Genomic DNA, 18,368 nt, shown 5'->3' on the forward strand with positions numbered 1-18,368 from the left:
TGTGGGCTCTGGGGTGTCCCCTGATCCTGGGTTGGTCAGGAGTGGCCTGGGACATGGCACGGGCCTCCTTTGCAGGCCTTGACAGCCCAAGCTGGCCAGATCCTTCCTGAAGTCAGCTCTGGCACAGAGACACAGTGCTGTACGCTGGGGCTGCCTCGGTGCTTCCCTTCCATTCCTGCAGATCGGCTTTGGGGAGCACTGAGGGGAACACCAAGTGTTTCTGAGTGCACTCAGGGATGAGAGGTCAGCCAGGTTGTAGGGCTGCAGGTCCAGCCCCTCCTCTCCAGAGTACAAAAATCACACCTTCGGAACTGTCAGTACAGCAATATTCCAGGGGTCACGGCCCCCGCAGCGCTTTGAGGCTCAGTGGGGGGCGAGGGCAGAATCCAGACCATGTTGGGAGGGAGGGTCACAGGGTGGCCAATGCCGACTCCCACGAGGGGGAGGGTTTCTGCAGTGCTTTCTATAGCAGCGTTGTGTTGTCCTAAAGCCTGTGTCTTTGGGGAGGGCACCTCAGGGTGAGCAAAGCATCAAAACTGGAATGGCTTCGTGGAGCTGGGTTGGAGAGACCCATGAGAAGGTCTGGAGAACGTATGTTTAGGTGGTAATGTATAGGTGGGTAATTAAAGGCAAGGGCAAAACATGTAGAGTGACAGAATACACACCCAGAAACAGTTACTGCAAAAAAAATATATGGAAGTGGACTATTTAGACTTACTTATTGCTGTTTACTTTGGTGTTTGGGAGGCTGATATAACCTTGTTCTGTATTCCAAAAGAATGAGTATTACCACGTGCTAAAACCGCTCTGTCTGGCAGACCAAGGTGTGGAAGAGCAGCTCTACGGCGTCATGGATGATATCTGTAAGCTGGTGGATGCCATTCCCCTCCAGGAGCTGCAGTGCCTGTCCTGTGCCAGAGAGCTTCTCCTGCAGAGAGATCTCAGGTGAGCTGCAGGGAGCAGCCCCGTGCTGCCACACTCTGGCCTCATGCCTGTGGGTGTCTCTGTCGCTCCCAAAATGCTGATGGAAAGGTTTGGAAAGCTCACATAGAGTCCTAGGGTCACCAAGGTTGGAAAAGGTCTTCAAGATCATCTAGCCCAACCATCAGCCCTGCAGCACCCTAACCTCTAAACCATCTCCCAAAACATGACATCTGCTGGGTTTTTGAGCACCCCCAGGGACAGGGATTCCACCTCTCCCGGGGCAGCCTGCTCCAATGCTTCACCTGTCTCCTGATGAAGACATTTTTCCTGACATCCAGTCCAAACCCCCCCTGGTGCAACTTCTTCTGTCAACTCCCCATTCCCTCTTGTCCTGTTGCTGGTTATTTAGGGAGAAGAGGCCAGCCCCCCCTCACCACACCTTCCCTTCAGGTGGTTGTCAGGAGTGATCAGGTCTCCCCTCAGCCTCCTCTTCCCCAGGCTGAGCAGCCCCAGCTCCCTCAGCTGCTCCTAAGGCCTGTTCTCCAGACCCTTAGCCAGCCCAGCTGCCCATCTCTGCATCCTCCCCAGCACCTGGATGCTTACCCCAAACTGCTGAAGGTGTTAATGGTCCCAGTGTTCTGCCATGGGAGCAGTCCTTGCTGTGAGGATTCTTTTCCTCTCTGCAGGGAAGATGTAGTAATTTTGTAGTTATTTCTGGGGTTACTGTCTCCTTCCTAGACAAGTTTGGGGTATTTTTGAAATACAGTGACACAGAAGGTGACATAAGCACCCTGTGTTAATATTTGGGAAAGGTGGGAGACAAAACTGTTACTGTAGCTGTAGAACTTGATAAATTGTGACTCAATATGGATTTTTTTCCTTCTTCCTTCCCGTGCTGGATATCCCAGGAGGAAACTGCTGGCCAGTTCTGTCGCTTTGAACAGGAGCAGCACAAACAGCACCCCTAGGAACTGGCAGACATGTGTGGGACGGGACCCTCCAACCCATCCTGGGACCACTCCACGTTCTGGCCTCAACTGGAGCTTCAGTTCTGGCAGAAACTCACCAAAATCCACAGCTCCCCAACCTACGTCTCCTGGGACTGGGCGTTCAAGCGATTCTTCTACCACCCCTCCCAAAACGTGTGGTGCCTGGGATACCTCTTTAGCTTCCAAGCAAAGTATTGAGGGGATCTCCAGCCCTGCAGCGCTGGCATCTTCCAAAGGGAACATCAGAGACGGAGCTTCCCGCAGCCTCCATCCTGGGACGTCCTTCAGCAGTGGCTGTGGAACAGGAACGCGGGCGCTGAGCAGCGCTGGGAGCTCTGCTGTGCAGGAGGGGCCTCTGGTGAGCACAGCTCTGAAGGGCCAGAGCAGATCTCCCACCAGCGTGCCTGCAGAGAGCAGCTCAGCTGCAAACGACACCGACTTTGACCTCGATCACTTCGATATCGATGATTTCGAGGACGATTGGGACGATTCTGGTGCTGTCTCGGCACACGGGACGCCGCCGGTGCCGCTGCACCAGCCTGTCAGGGAAGGCCCGCCCACCAAATCGCTGCTGTCAAAGATCATGTCCAGAGCCAAAGGAGCTGTTGTGGCACCGGATCCTCCTGCTCCAAAACCCACCTTCTCGATGGCAACAAAGAACCACTCGGGCAAGTTGTGTTAATTAGCATTATTATCATTATTTGCTTCTAAGTGAGGCCAGAACTTCTCAAGTATTGATTTGCTGGGCAGGTTGCGGGTTGCTGGGAAGAGGAACCTGCTAAAGTTGGAAACTGGAATGTCTCAGTGTGCTAATTAATGAAATAACGACTCTGGAGTTGTTAACTCAGAGCTGTAGGACAGTTTTAGCTGCTTATGCAAAACGTTCAGAACCGGCAGTTGCTGAAGCAAAACCTGATCCCTGTGGGGCACAGGGCTGGTCAGGGTTGGGGCTGGGAGGGAGGGGGACATGTTAGCCCCTGTCATCCAATGCTCTGTCACCTTTTACACCAGTGCCTAGGTTTAGGGCGCTGTGAACAGGGAGCTCATTGATAATAGTTTGTGGTAGAGGTGAAGTGTGTTTCATACAGTCACAGAATCACTAGGTTGGAAAAGGCCTTTAAGATCATCATGTCCAACCATTCCCATCCTAAGCTAGACCATATCCCTAAGTACCTCATCTACCCATTTTTAAAAGACATCCAGGGAAGGTGACTCAGCCCCCTCCCTGGGCAGCCTGTGCCACAGCCCCACAACTCTTTCAGGGAAGAACTTTTCCCTCACTTCTGAGCTGACCCTGCCCTGGGGCAGCTTGAGCCCATTTCCCCTTGTCCCATCTCCTGTCCCCTGGCTGAAGAGACCATCGCCCACCTCTCTGCACCCTACTGTCAGGTGAGTGTAGGTGGGGAGAAGGTCTTCCCTCAGCCTCCTCTTCTCCAGGATGAACACCCCCAGCTCCCTCAGCTGGTCCTCATAGGATTTGCCCTCCAGCCTGGTTGCCCTTCTCTGGACTCGCTTCAGGACCTCAATGTCCTTCTTATGGTGAGGAGCCCAGAATTGGACACTGCACTTGAGGTGCAGCCACACAATGCCGAGTACAGGGGCGCAGTCAGGGGTAGAAAGCTTGTTTCCAGGATAATCAGGAGTCACACTTTAGCCCATCCAGAATCCTAGAGGAAAAGAACTTGGTTTTTAATCAATCCTGGTGTGAGTTTAGAAGGTTTAAAGGGCTGAAGGGGCAGCTAAGGCACCTGACATACCAAAGCAGTTTCACATAGATGATGTCTAACAGAGCGCGGTGCTGTACCTTACTGCGCGCCTGTTCTCTCTGCTCAGCAGACGCTGTGGTTGGCAGCCCCGCGCTGGCGCGCTTCAGGGGCACCACCTTCTCCCACTCGGCGGAGATGGTGAACGTCTTTCACAAGAAGTTTGGTTTGCACTATTTTCGGACCAACCAGCTGGAGGCCATCAACGCTGCTCTGCTGGGTGAAGATTGTTTCATCCTGATGCCCACAGGTAGGGACGGACAGATGGACTGGAGGTACCGCACAGCTGCTGGCCTCTGCGGGCTGGTGGAAGTAGAGACCCGAAGCTCCTTCTGCATGGCCCGTGATGAGCGTTTCTCTTCCTCTCTGCCTTTGTGGAGGTGGTGATAAATTGTGCTGCTTAAATTCTGTGGCTGCAGCGCTTCTGGGATGTTCTATGGAGCGTGGTATTTTAATGTCTTTCCCTGTGTGGGGATGGGGCACTGGGATAGGGGTGCCAGGAGAAGCTGAGGCTGCCCCAGGATCCCTGGCAGGGCTCAAGGCTGGGTTGGATAGGGCTTCAGGCACACCAGGCTGGGGGGTGGGATGTCCCTACTTGTGGCAGGGGGGCACTAGGGGGCTGAGGGCCCTGCCCACCCACACCAGGCTGGGATTTAATGAATGAGATGACTGAATTTCCACCTGCCATGATATTTTGTGGGATTACTCCTCCATACCATACTGAAGGCAGGCACTGGTAATAGCTCATTCTTTTGGAAAGTGCTGTAAAACAGGAAGAAACGGGTCGCCCCTCTTCTGCTCCTTCTCCCTGGGCTCTCCCTTCCTCATCTTACACTTTTTGTGTCTATTTAATCCCCACAGGTGGAGGGAAAAGCTTGTGCTACCAGCTACCTGCATGTGTCTCTGCTGGAGTCACCATCGTTATCTCTCCGCTGAGGTCACTGATCATAGATCAAGTTCAGAAGCTGAAGACTCTAGATGTAAGTTCCAACAGCTTCCTTTATTGAGTTGAGCTGCAGATCATTGAATCTGAGGTTTTTACAGCAAATCTCACGTTTCTGAAATGCAAACTGCAGAAATTGATGAAGCTCTGAAAGGCACACACAGTCGTCTGTGAAGAACTAAATTAGATGAGTTAGAGTATCTTGGCAGTCCAACTGCTACATTTATTGGTGCTTGTGTGGGTTTATTCTTGGAGCTTGGTTTCCAAGTACAGGTGACTGATCTTAGATCCTGAGAGCTGTATCGAGCATAGGAGCCTGCATAGGAGCAGCCTGGCTCTGAGTGGAAGCACAAGCAGCTCCTGAGCCAGGACAGCTCTGGAGGAGTTAAGTGTTCCTTGGAAAGCAGTGCACAGGGAAAATCAGGGCAGGTGTGGGAGATGTGTGCTCCAAAGGCTGACTGCTTACAAGCCACCCTTGCCTCACCACAGTGTATTTCTCATCCTTAGCGTGCTGTTCAGATTGAGGGAGCTGGGACACAGAGCTGGGGCAGAAACAGAGATGTCTTGGTGGGCCAGAGGCAGAATCAGCTCTGTTGGTGTGACCTCATGTTGCTTTTGTCTTTAGGACCCAATTCCTTTCTTACTACTCATCATGAATAGTAAGTTCAGTGTCCCAAGTGCTGCTCTGAGTAGTATTGGGAGCTTTCTGAAGCAGTGCTTCAGAAGTATTCAGCAGCACTCTTACTGGGTGTTACCATGGGGGGGTGCTGCTCGGGAGCTTTTGGCTCTTCTCTTAAGAGCTCTGACTTCAGAAAACAAACTTATGGGGAGTGTTTTGAGCAGTAAACAAACACCACGTGTGTTGCCTTTACTGTAAGGAGAGTTTGAAGAAAGGCAAATCCCTAAGTCAGCAGTCAGTCTGTCGATAGAGTTGGGAGCAGAATTGGGCTTAAAGTCTTGTAGTTTTATCATGAGAAACATTCTGTGATGCCTGCAGTCTGGCGAGGCTTCAGATGTTACACGTTATTATGCAAAGGAGAGTTGAATATGTTATGTTCACTGAGGATAGTAAATGTGTATGCTTTTTTCCTCTGGCTTATAAATAGCTCCAGGACTATATTTGGAGATGCTTCTGCTGTGCTCATATTGAAACTCAGGTTCTGGTTTTCTTTAACGCAGATTGCTGCAGCGTATCTGACTGGTGACAGGACAGAGGCCGACGCTTCCAAAATATATATGCAACTGTCAAAAAAGGACCCTGTAATAAAGCTCCTGTATGTTACCCCTGAGAAGGTTCGTGCTTCCCTTGAATTGTAAAACATGGGGGGTGACAAGAGGCAGGTTACAGGGGGAACTCTGCATTGGAGCAGGCTGCTGGGGGAAGAAATCCTCACATAGCTTTTAGACAACTCATTAAGACTCAGTACAGACATAACCAATTTCAGTCAGTAGTTAACCAGGACCTGAGTACTCTGTCTGTACATCCTCAAGTCCTAACACACACCCCCCCTCCCTGTGTCCCCCTGTTCTGATGGATCTTACAGCACGTTAGTGGTTAATTGCTGCCAGGTAGCTATCAGTCTGGGCTGCTGGGGAGGGGATCATACAGGGAGCAGACACACAGCTGTCATGGCAGCAGGCGGCTGTTGGCAGGCTGCATGTAGGGAGTGACGTGCTGCCTGTACAGGTGGTGTTACTCCTGAGAGCTTGTACAAGGGGACAGTGCAGCATGATGAGGACGTTTCTTCAGCGCCGTCTTTCCCCGTCCTGCGTCACAGAATCACAGAATCATAGGGGTTGGAAGGGACCTCAAGACATCATCGGGTCCAACCCCCCTGCCAGAGCATTGTCATCACACAAGTCATTGAAATTTACTCAGGGTTGTAGGGCTTCTGGATAGATGATCCTGGAAATCCCACGCCAGCTGCTTCGCCAGTGGCAGTGAAGCTGGTTGTGCCCTCCTCCGTGCCTTCGGCCTCGCCTGTGCAGTCAGGATTGACTTTGCAGCACAGACCGACTGTTCTATAGGCTTAGTCAGGTAGGGTGACGCTTCCTGACGCTGCGGTGGTGTGTTCCTAGGTCTGTGCCAGCAACCGGCTGATGTCTGCCCTGGAGAACCTCTACGACAGGAAACTCCTGGCCCGTTTCGTCATCGACGAGGCACACTGCGTCAGCCAGGTAAGCACCGTGGCTCGTGGTCCTTGTTAATTATCCGACAAAAGACCTTCATGGAGCATCCTGCTCAGCTCCACTGGAACTCTGTGCTTGATCTTAGTGGGGTCATGACTTCCGACAAGACTACAAACGCCTGAACCTGCTGCGCAGGAGGTTCCGCTGCGTCCCCATGATGGCTCTCACTGCCACTGCCAACCCCAGGGTCCAGAAGGACATCCAGAATCAGCTTGAGATGCTGAGACCACAAGTGTGAGTTGCTGGGGGGGGGCGGTCCTGAAACAATCTCTTTGTGCCACAGAAGTTTGGAATGGAAAACTTAGTCAAGTAAGAACAGGATTACAGGGCCCAGGGAGGCACTGCTGGAGGGGTGCCTGGCCAGGTTCCATGCAACCTTCCTCATTTAATGGGAGTTACATGCAAAATGCTGAAGTAAGAAGGCAAAACTCTTACCAAACTCTTCCTTGGGAGATTAAGGAAGCTGTGTAATAGAGGTGACGTCATGAAGTGGTGTCACTCACAGCATGTGCAAGTTGTACTTTAGGGTGCTTTTCATGAGAGTGCTGGAAAGCTGGAAGTGTTCCTTAATTAGCACTGGCAGGAGCGTGGATAATGAGGTATCAGCGGGCCTGGGCTGCATTGTAGTGTTTTCATTGTACCCATGGAAATGATATCATTCTGTGCTGTTGAATTTCTTGCTTTAGAGGAGTATTTTAGAGTGGGAGGAGGGAGAGGATGCTCTGGTTTGCAAGTTTGATGGGCTGAACATGGATGTGAGTATTCAAAAGGAAGATGGAGGCGAGGCAGATCACCTGTGAGGGTCTGGCTTGGGGCATTTCTTGCTGCTTCGTGGGCCTGTGCAGCTTTGCTCCTTTCACAGCCACAGGAAGAGTGCAGGCACTGGAGCCCTCAGGTATGGGTGACCCAAGGTATGGGCAACAGGAATATCCCTGGGCACCATGGAATGATGGTTCCCTTGCAGACACAAGACTCCAGCTGGGGCCTCACGAGGGCAGAGATAGTGGGGAGCCAGTAGCAGTTAGTTGGGACGTTCCAGTCAGTACCTGGTAGTTGGAAGGATTGCTGTGCCCATGGAGCTGACGAGCGCCCGTGCGCTGTCCTGTTTTAGGTTTACAATGAGCTTCAACAGGCATAACCTGAAATACGATGTGTTGCCCAAGAAGCCAAAGAAGGTGGCCATGGATTGCTTGGAGTGGATTAAAAAGTATCACCCCTGTGAGTACTGAGCAGCACAGCATGCTTGTGTGCAGTGTTAGGAAGGACTGGCTTATAAAGTTGTGAAGCCCCCAGACCTCTGCTGCCTTGTAAGCAGCTAATACATGTGTGAGGGAAACAAGGTGGGGGCAAAAAGGTGTTATTGATAACGGGGGTGAGGTTTGGGGTGACCTGAAGTCAGAGCTCAGGCTAAGAGGGAAGAGTAAACTCTGGTAGTGCCTGTGAGAAATCTTGTGGAGGTTGATGGAGCTTTTAGCATTGCTCTGGAGCATAAAGGCCACCTAACAGCCATACTGTCTGAACAGTGTCTGTCTGTGGCTCTGCTTGTCTGTGGCTCCCCTTGCTGATAGCTTTGGAGATTCCCATCTCTCTATCTCCTTTTTGGAGTTGTGCAGTTCCTGCTGCTGGAAGATGACTACACCGTGGTCCCATCAGTTTCCCCAGCGCTGTAACCTTGTATGTCATGGACTGAACTAGTTCTTAATTCACATATTTTAAATCCTGAGACTGCTCAGTCTGAGCAGGAAAACTTATCTTGATTCCATCTTACCAAACCCCCAGGGAACTGGGTGTGGAGAAACCAACAAACCATCTGATGTTAGTGAGATTACTGGTCTTTATTAGTAAGCAGTTAGTGTGTTACAGTTACCAGCCTCTGGAAGGGAACAGGGCTGCACTGTAGTACAGATCTTTCTGGATGTGTTTGCAGATGACTCTGGGATCATTTATTGCCTTTCCCGGCACGAGTGTGACACGACGGCGGCGATTCTGCAGCAGGAAGGTCTGGCTGCGCTCGCCTATCACGCTGGCCTCACCGACTCCAACAGGGACCTGGTGCAGAAGAAGTGGATCAATCAGGAAGGGTGCCAGGTAAGGGAGGAGCACCTGCAGGGAGAAAAGTGAATGGGATTTAGAGTGTCCCTCTTGGTCTGGTAAACGGAAGCGTACTGCGTAAGGGTCCTGCCAGGTCAGGTGCAGTGTTAAACAACCGATCCAAAGGGATCTCTGCCTCTATTCTGCCCTGCTCAGGCCCCACCTGGAGTATTGAGTTCAGTTCTTGGCTCCCTGTAATAAAAAAGCCAGGGATCTCCTGGAGAGAGTCCAGAGGAGGCTACAAAGATGATTAAGGGCCTGGAAAATCTCCTCTATGAGGAAAGGCTGAGTGAGCTGGGACTGTTCAGCCTGGAGAAAAGAAGACTAGGGGGGTACCTTATTAATGTTTATAAATATCTTAAGTATGAGATGCAGGGGGAAACGGCCAACCCCTTTTCAGTGGTCTGTGGAGACAGTACAAGGGGCAATGGCTGCAAGTTAGAGCATAGGAAGTTCTGCACCAACATGTGGAAGAAATTTTACACAGTGAGAGTGAGGGAGCCCTGGGACAGGCTGCCCAGGGGGTGTGGAGTCTCCTCCTCTGGAGATATTCCAGACCTGTTTGGACACTGACCTCTGCGACCTGTCCTAGGGACCCTGCTTTGGCAGGGGGTTGGACTCAATGGGCTCTGGAGTTCCCTTCCAACCCCTGTGATTCTGTGGTTCTGTGATCTGCCAAACACAATAGCCACTGCCTTTGTATTGGGAATTCTGCATGTTGAGGAGTGCAGTGCTGCAGCAAGGCACGATGCTTCAGGAGGAAGGACTGGAGCAGCACAAGGCTCCTGAATCAGCTCTGGTCATGTGCTGGGACTCGGGTGTGGAGTTTTCCTTCTGTCTGGAATAGCCCCTCTGAAAGGAGAGCTGGTTCTGCTACTTTGCACTGGTGGAAACTGCAGGTTCCGCAGGGTTTCACACCCCCAATTGCCTGTTTCGGGCTCAGGCTGCTGCAGGAATGATTTCATAACCCCATGTGACGAGTCATTGTTTCCTTCCTAGGTCATATGTGCGACAATCGCCTTTGGGATGGGGATCGATAAGCCTGACGTGCGCTACGTCATCCACGCCTCTCTCCCCAAATCCATAGAGGGTTACTACCAGGAGTCCGGCAGAGCTGGGCGGGACGGGGAGATGTCGCACTGCCTGCTCTTCTACAGCTACAGCGATGTGACCAGGCTGAGGAGGCTGATCCTGAGTGAGTTCTCCATCTGTAACGAGACACTATAGAATCACAGACTGGGCTGGGCTGGAAGGGACACAAGGATCACAGAGCTCCAACCCCCTGCCACAGGCAGGGACACCAACCTCCAGGCCTGGAGCTACACAAGGTTGCCCAGGGCCCCATCCAACCTGGCCTTGAACATCTCCAGGGATGGGGCACCCACCCCCTCTCTGGGCAGCCTGTTCCAGCCCCTCACCACTCTCTCTGGAAAGAGCTTCCCCGTAATATCTCATCTAACCCTTCCCTCCTCCAGCTTCACTCCATCCCCCTTGTCCTGCCAGTCTCTGCCCTTTAAAAAGCTGACTCCCCTCCTGTTCCTATGCTCCCTTCAGGTACTGGAAGGCTGCAGTGAGGTTCCCAGCCCTCTGAGTAGAGGCCATCAAAGAGGTCACTTAAAAGAGTGACCTGGACCTGCACCATCACAGAGGTCACTTCCCCAACAGTCTCTTGATTTGGACCATGCTCTTCTGTCCCTCAGAAGCACCCCGTGTGCTGTGGCACCACAGTGAACTGTGTGCCCTCACCCCAGAGGTTTTCTGTAAAAAACATCTTTGTCACTTGCACTTCACTTTAGCCAAATCCTTTTTGCTTCATACACACCCATCCTTCTCTCAAGTCTTGTCATTCAGTCACCTTCCTCTCCTCTGCTCCTTAAAATTTGAGAGGTAGAATCTGCCTCAGGTTGGCTCTGCACTGACCCATCCCTTGAAGCGAAAAGCAGTGCTGTGTTTGCTGTGTTGTGTCTGCCTGAGAGCTTACAAAAGTGCAGGGGTGCAGATTTAATACACACATTGTTGTGTTTCAGTGGAGAAAGATGGCAACAGCCACACCAGACAGACCCACTTCAACAACCTGTACAGCATGGTTCACTACTGCGAGAACGTGGTCGACTGCCGGAGAATCCAGCTCTTGGCTTACTTTGGGGAAACCAACTTCAATCCCACCTTCTGCAAAGACCACCCAGAGGTCATTTGTGATAACTGCAGTAGAAAAAAGGTAAAAGTCTCTTGTTTACAGGGGCATTGAGTTGATTTTGAGTTTAGCTGCATTAAAAAAGGCACGTTTGAGAAGGCAAATGGAGAAAGTCAGTAAGATGTCTTGTGTTTTTGTGATGCTTCAGATGGTTTCTCAGGTTTAGCCTAGAATCACACAGGCTTTCCACAGAGCTAGGCTGCTCCTGTTTCTGTGGGAGGAAGAGTAGCGAGGTGTAAGGATGCTCCTGGGTGTCAGTTGATGAGAGCAACACACACTCCATCCAGTCTTAGTTTAACATGGGTATAAGTTGTAGCACACAGCAGCAGAACAACACAGGAATGCTTCCTCAATGCTCTAACCCTGCAGCTCGCTCCGTAGCACTAACACAACAGGTTCTATACAGCCTGCTGCATTTTCCAGAGTGTTCTCAGATCCAGAATTCCTGTGACTCTTCCTGAAGTGTATGAACTAGAAAATCACCATTCCTGTGTTTCCAGGAAAAGCAGCTCACAGCTGGAGGAATCTCAGCAATGAAAACCTAGTTGGTGAGTAACTGGCTGCTTTGTTTCCTAACCAAGCCTGTTCTAACAGGATTACACATCCAGGAACGTGACAGAAGAAGTGAAGAGCATCATCCGGTTTGTCCAGGAGCACTGTGGCCAAGCAGGACGGCTGAACGGGAGGAGGAACGTGGGTGCTGGGAGATACACCTTGAATATGATGGTTGACATTTTCCTGGGTGAGTTTGTTTCGTTGTTCCTGAAACACCACCTGCATGGCCTTGTGGTGCCTTCCTGATGCAGTGTTGGGTCTGTGCAGTGCCAGCAGTGGTTAAAAGGACAGAGATTTTGCAGAATTACTCTTCCTGGGAATTTCCTGGTGGAAAATGACCCCCAAAAAAATGAGACTAAAGCTTTGACCCATGTTGGGTTGCTGCAGCTGTGACACTGATGTTCAGGGGGTGCCTGGACTTTCTGCTGCCTTTTTGGTGTGCTTGGAGTGAGCACCCTCGGGGTGCTCTCTGCTCACAAGCTGATCCTGTGGTTGCTGTCACACAGGCACAAAGAGCGCCAAGATTCAGTCGGGAATATTTGGGAAGGGAGCTGCCTACTCCAGGCATAACGTGGAACGACTCTTCAGAAAGCTGGTCTTGGACAAGATCCTGGATGAAGACTTGTACATCACAGCTAATGACCAGGCAGTGGCCTATGTGGTTCTAGGGGAGAAGGCTCAGGCTGTGCTGAGTGGGTTGCTGCAGGTACGTGACAGGTAACTGGTGGCTGTCCCTCTGATGTGCTGTTGGGAGGGACACCCTGCGGGTTTTCAGCAGCACATACCCCAGGGTGGTTTACACACAGCTGGCCTGCCAGGGGAAGCACAGGACTGATCTTTAGCAGATGCAGGGAACAGACTCCATGCAGCATGACTTCTGGTCTGGTATTCTAATAATAACATGAGGTGAAAGGATGGGACAGGGTGAAATCTCTCCCTTCTCTTCCCATGCATCTGATTCCAGCCTGACATGAAAGGAAGGTTAGGAGCAGTGCAGAAGAAGGCTACCTAAGAAGGAACAGTGCTGCCTTCTCCTGCCATCGCTCCTCTATTCTTCCAGACAGTGGTGAGCTCTGGAAAAGGTGTTTCCAGAAGGTCATGGGCCTGAACCCAGAACTGCTCAAGGCAGTGTTTCCTCTGCATTGGTGCTGGGTTTGGGAAGGAGCAGAGCCTCAGTGTCAGAGCTCATGACCCCTTTTTGGAGCTACCTGTGAACCAGCGTCTCAGGTTCTTCCTTTATGTTCTTATGTTCCTTTAGTTCTTTGTAGAAGACACTTAGGGGTGGTTGAGGGGCCTGTAAAAAGGAAAAGGAAAAAAAAATCATTGAAGAAGAGTGTTTTGGTCCCTCCCAGAACCCTTTTGGTGTCCTTTGCTGTTCTCCAGTGCTACCAGTCAGTCTAAAGGTGTCTCTGCAGTACCCCCTGACAGAACTCACTGGTCACCTTCTTTTAACAGGTGGAGTTTCACGAAACAGAGAGCGCCAGCGCCATCAGGAGGCAAAGGGCGTCTGAGGCAAAGATGTCCCAGCGGGAAGAGATGGTTAAAAAGTGCCTTGGGGAACTTACAGACACCTGCAAAACGCTTGGGAAGGTCTTTGATGTGCACTACTTCAATATTTTCAGTACTTCAACCCTGAAGAAAATAGCAGGTAAGGTCAGCGTTCGGTGCTCAGAACCCTTGTCGGCAGTGTGTGAGTGCAGACAGCAGATCTGGGCAGGTTAAGGTGTGGAGAGAACCCCTGTGAGCACACAGAACCAAGGGGGTGCTGAGGGAGGGGGGTGACACAGCATGGACCCCTTGGAGCTGCACTTTATGCTGTAGCAGTCCTGCTGGGAAGCACAGGAGCCACCCGAGTCATCGTGCTGTGAAACTGGCTTGGAAGCCTTGCAAGGGAAAACCTTTGGGCTGTTTCTTGTGCTAACCAGGGAGAAGCAAACCTGCTGGAATAAAGGCTTCCTTAAGGGCTTAACACACAGGGTGGCACTAGAAGTGTCCTCCAGAGTGCTCCCTTTCTTGGAAAACAGGCTGTGACGTGTCTGACTGGCACCTTGTTACCTTACAGAAACCTTGTCGTCCGACGCGGAGGTTTTGCTGCAGATCGACGGTGTCACCGAGGACAAACTGGAGAAATATGGGGCAGAGATTATCAAAGTGATGGAGAAGTACTCAGAATGGACTGGACCAGGTGCAGTATGCTCCCCACCCAGGGGCCTGTCCCACTCAGCACCTGCCCACCTCTACCCCAAGCTTCACTCTAAAGTTACCTTGTTTTTCCTTCACTCTAAAGTTTATCTTGCTTAGAAGAGGGGTGGCAGCAAGGACAGGGAGGTCATTGTCCTTCTCTGTTCTGCCCTTGTGAGGCCCCATCTGGAGTCCTGTGTCCAGAGCTGGGCCCCAAATACAAGAAAGATGTGGGACTGTTGGAAAAGGTTCAGAGGAGCCACGAAGATGCTCAGAGGGCTGGGAACCTCACTGCAGCCTTCCAGTACCTGAAGGGAGCAGAGGAACAGGAGGGGAATCAGCTTGTTAAAGGGCAGAGACTGGGGTGGGTGCCCCATCACTGAGGGTGTTCAAGACCAGGTTGGATGGGGCCCTGGGCAACCTTGTGTAGCTCCAGGCCTGGAGGTTGGTGGCCCTGCCTGTGGCAGGGGGTTGGAGCTCTGTGATCCTTGGGGTCCCTTCCAGCTGAAACCAGTCCGGGATTCTATGATTCCTCATGGTTTAATAGTTACAAAAAGGGAGCAATTGCATGTTTTCAGAACATACCAAGGTCTTTGCTGTCTCCTCACTAGTTACATGCAGAATATCTCTGAACAGCTCAGAGGATGCCAAGAGCTAGGCAGACTGCTCTGCTCAGAGCCCATGGGCTACTGGGACTGGCAGGAGGATGCTGACCCTCAGATTAAAGGTCCTCCATCCCTGTGTACTGTTACCTGCTGTGTATGGGGTGATGATGTAGCTGGCAGGTAACTCCTTGTAGTAATTGGCATCAGCAAGTTCAGGTCTTCCCTGACTGGCCCTTGCTCGAACATGAAGAACTCTCAAAGCCAGGAGTTAAAATACAGTAGCTGTTGGGGCAGAATGGCAGCGTTTGACAGGGCCTCTGCACAGCTCTAACCTTGGGCCAAGTTCAGCTCTGTGGGGGACTGAGCCCTGAGAGCAGGAAATCTGGTAAAGGTGAGGTGAGTGCAGCACGGAGCCTGTGTTGTAACTGGAGTATTTCACACAGCTTGGTGACTGGATTCGAGATGGGGGCAGCAGTTTCACAGTGATTCATCTTCATGGCAGCTGTGCTGCTGCAGAGCCAGCAGGTACACAGCCAAAAACCTGATTCTCTGCTGGCTGTGCAGAGAACCATGACCCTCTGGGCCATGACTATGGAGAAGGAGCTCTTGGTGCTCCGAGCCTGGCAGTGTCTCCTGATACTGGCATTAAAACCAAGCACCCCATTTGTTGGTACTATTTATGGTGTGTTCCATAATCCTTCCCAGCTGCTGTGGGAAAGAGTGCACAGGCAGACCCTGGTGGTGGCAGCCAAGCTAGAGAGACTAGGACTGTCCAGGACACTTTCTGTCAGGGTATAAACCTTTGCACCAACCTCTGCAGTGCCTCTAGCTAAGTCCAGAGCATCACCAGGATGAAGGCATGAAGGCAGTGCAGAGGAATCCTAGAATATCTTAGGCTGGAAGAGACCTTTAAGATCACCAAGTCCAACCACAGCCTGACCCTGCCCAGCCCACCTCTAGACCATGTCCCCAGACACAACATCCACATACCTTTTAAATACCCTCAGGGCTGGTGACTCCACCACCTCCCTGGGCAGCCTTCTCCAGTACTTGTCATCCCTTTCAGTACAGAAATTCTTCCTGATATCTGACCTAAATCTCCCCTGGGGCAATTTGAAACCATTTCCTCTTGTCACCTGAGAGAAGAGACAAACCCCCACCTCTCTACACCCTCCTTACAGGTAGTTATAGATAAGGTCTCCCCTCAGAAGGGAGGCTTTGAGCAGCAGGACAAGGTTTGGTGAAGTCAGTGTGTCCTGTCCTGATGTCACTAGTTTGTCTGTCTGTAGATGAGGCTGTCTGCCAAAGCGTGGACACAGCTACAGGAAGCACCAGCACACCCCAGAGCGATGAAGAAGCAGAAGACGGAGTCACCACCTCCAGCTACTTCAGCAATAACACAAACCAAAGGAGGAAGAGGAAAAGGCCACCCAACTTCCGAGAATCAAAGAGGAAAAAGACAAGTAGTGCTGGCAGCCAGCAGGCTCACCCCAGAGGGTACGTGGTGTGCGGACGCTTGTCGCTCTTCTTAGTCCAGGGCAGCGTGGTGATGGTCCCAGAACTGCCCTGTGTTCCCACTGCGTTTTCTTGGGTCGGTGTGGGCTTTAAGCACGGTGCTGGAGTTATCCAGGTACCCAGAAACAACTGCTCCTTTTGGCTTTCAAGCACTGCCTGCTTAAAAAGCTCCTCTGAGGACAGGCATTTAACAGTTGTCCTTTGTGCCTCACTCTTGGCTGCTGAATTTCAGCGTGCTGCATGACTGCTCTTAGCAGCCTGGCTGGTTCTGTGCCTGGAAACACAAAGACAGCTTGAAACTTGGGTAATTTGATGGAATATTTGAACTTTGGTTCCCAGCCCCTTGTCAGTTCAGAGCTTTGTCTCTGACTGTGCCATGCAGTTTACCTGTGTAAACACCATCTTGTCTGGATCCAGGAGTTGGGGTGGCCTTGAGCTCCTGGGGCAGATCCACCACCAAAGAGCTGGGCTGGGCCTCACCCTCTGGGCCAACTGCCTTATTTTAGCTGTAAATCATAGAATCACAGACAGGGCTGGATTGGAAGGGACCCCAAGGATCACAGAGCTCCAACCCCCTGCCACAGTCAGGGCCACCAACCTCCAGGTCTGGATCTGCAACCTGGCCTTAAACACCCCCAGGGATGGGGCATCCACCCCCTCTCTGGGCAGCCCATTCCAGCCCCTCACCACTCTCTCTGGAAAGAACTTCCCCCTGATATCTAAGGCTCGAGGAGCAAGTTCTTAGCTGGGTTTTATGGCTGTGCCTGGCAAGGTTTGCTGTGCTCGTAGTGTGCCCTGCGTGGTGAGGAAACAAGCTGATGCTGCCTGTAGTGTGCTGTGGCTGGGTCACTTAATCCCATCACTGGGCTGGTATGAGATGGGCAGCACGAGGTAGGAAAGACATCCTATGCTTGTGTTCCTGGAATATTCCGAAGGGGGCTTTATCCAGCTTCAGTGTGTCATAGAAATCGTGTTATCTTTCCACGGGGAGGACTCGTGCCGTTTGGAAGGGCTGCTCTAGCTCTGAACGGTACTAACGTGCTTCCCAAAGCAGCCTGTGCAATCCCCACCTAAATTGTAAAGGCTGTTGGGTTTTACTGGGATACAAACTCCTCGCTGCTTACTGCTTTAACGTTGCATTCATCATCCAAGAGAAGAGAGGGTCTATTTCATCCCAACTCACCCTCATCGCTGCCCACCCCTGCCTCTCTCCTCTGCCCTGTTTGTCCTCCTGGCCTCTGATTTTCTGTAGCAAAGGGCATTTCCCAGCTCAGTAAGTTTTGCTCCCACCCTTTTCACCTTCCCACTATTAGTCACTGAATGCAGCTGCCCCTCAAGTGTTGATCTCCTAATTGGATTAATAGGTGGCAGGTTGGTTCAGGTTCTTTGTCCCTGTGTGTTTCTTGCCCTCAGGCACATGCCAGAGCAACAGCTATGCTCGATTTACATCCCAAAGGTATTTTTGCAGCCCTGTGTGTTAAAAAAAACCCCTTTTTGCATTTTCTGGAATATGATGCTTTCATTTTCAAGGATGCTGTGTATCCAGGTATGCTGGGGGTGGAGGGAGCAGGGCAAGCAAGGTGGCTGTCTGACACATGTGCCTTCCCTCTGAATTTTGCAGCGGTTACAGCAAATACAGAAGGACCAAGAGGCCGCCCAGCTCCAAGGCTCCAGCTTCCTCTGCCTGTGGCTCTGCATCCCTCCGTGGTAGTGCCGTGCTCGGAGCTGCAAAGCTGGGCATCATGGCACCACCCAAACCCAAGTACAGGCACTTCCTACAGCCCTCCTACTCCATCGTCTGACTGGGCACATGTAGATAGTGTACAGTAGCTGGAATCAGTGCATATTAAATCCGTTAATGGGGAGGTTTAATACACTTGAGACTTGTACATTTGTCAGGTATGGAACCCTCATGTTAAATAAATGTTTTTTAAAACTTCCTGAGGTTATTTGGGCCTTTCTTTGTGCTGCTCCCACACCGGTTCTGGAGCCCCGGGCTCTGTCCGTGATGCCAACCTGCCGGCAGCTGGCGTTACAGCTTCCCGGGGAGCGAGGAGTCTGTTCCTCGCCCCTGCCCAGCAGCCGAGCGCCTCGTCTCAGCACGGCTGCCGGGGGCTGTTCGCCCGCTGTGTGCGAGCTGCGTTCGCCGGCTGCGAGCGAGCACCGAGCCCTGCCCCGGCGCCCGTTGGCGGCTGAGGCTCGGTGGGTCCTGAGCCGCGGCCCCGCGCTGCAGAGGTCGGGGCCGCGCAGGCCGTGCGGCGAGAGCCCTGCCCCGCCGCTGAGCCGCTCGCTTTCCCTCCCGGGGCCGCATCCCACCGCGCCGCCGCGGCCCGCCCGGGGGAGGGGGGGTGTTGCGGACCCTTCGGGGCGGCGCTGACCCGGGAGCGGCGTCCGTAGCCCGGCGGGAAGGCCCCGAAG

The 18,368-nt window shown here is 52.1% G+C and overlaps 1 protein-coding gene across 1 annotated transcript; it reads left to right on the forward strand.

Moving 5' to 3' along the window:
- The first annotated feature begins 841 nt into the window (after positions 1–841).
- Positions 842–17,784, forward strand: BLM (BLM RecQ like helicase). Its single transcript, XM_084268099.1, has 17 exons — positions 842–945; positions 1,833–2,581; positions 3,750–3,926; positions 4,538–4,656; positions 5,799–5,912; positions 6,699–6,797; positions 6,895–7,043; positions 7,921–8,027; positions 8,737–8,897; positions 9,900–10,095; positions 10,928–11,118; positions 11,689–11,836; positions 12,156–12,355; positions 13,105–13,297; positions 13,712–13,834; positions 15,725–15,932; positions 17,572–17,784. The coding sequence occupies exons 1-17, from the start codon at positions 851–853 to the stop codon at positions 17,750–17,752; spliced, it is 3,210 nt and encodes a 1,069-aa protein (XP_084124225.1). The 5' UTR covers positions 842–850; the 3' UTR covers positions 17,753–17,784.
- Positions 17,785–18,368: the final 584 nt, after the last annotated feature.

Source organism: Gallinula chloropus, assembly GCF_964237585.1.
Source record: "Gallinula chloropus genome assembly, chromosome: 9".
NCBI classification, from domain to species: Eukaryota; Metazoa; Chordata; class Aves; order Gruiformes; family Rallidae; genus Gallinula; species Gallinula chloropus.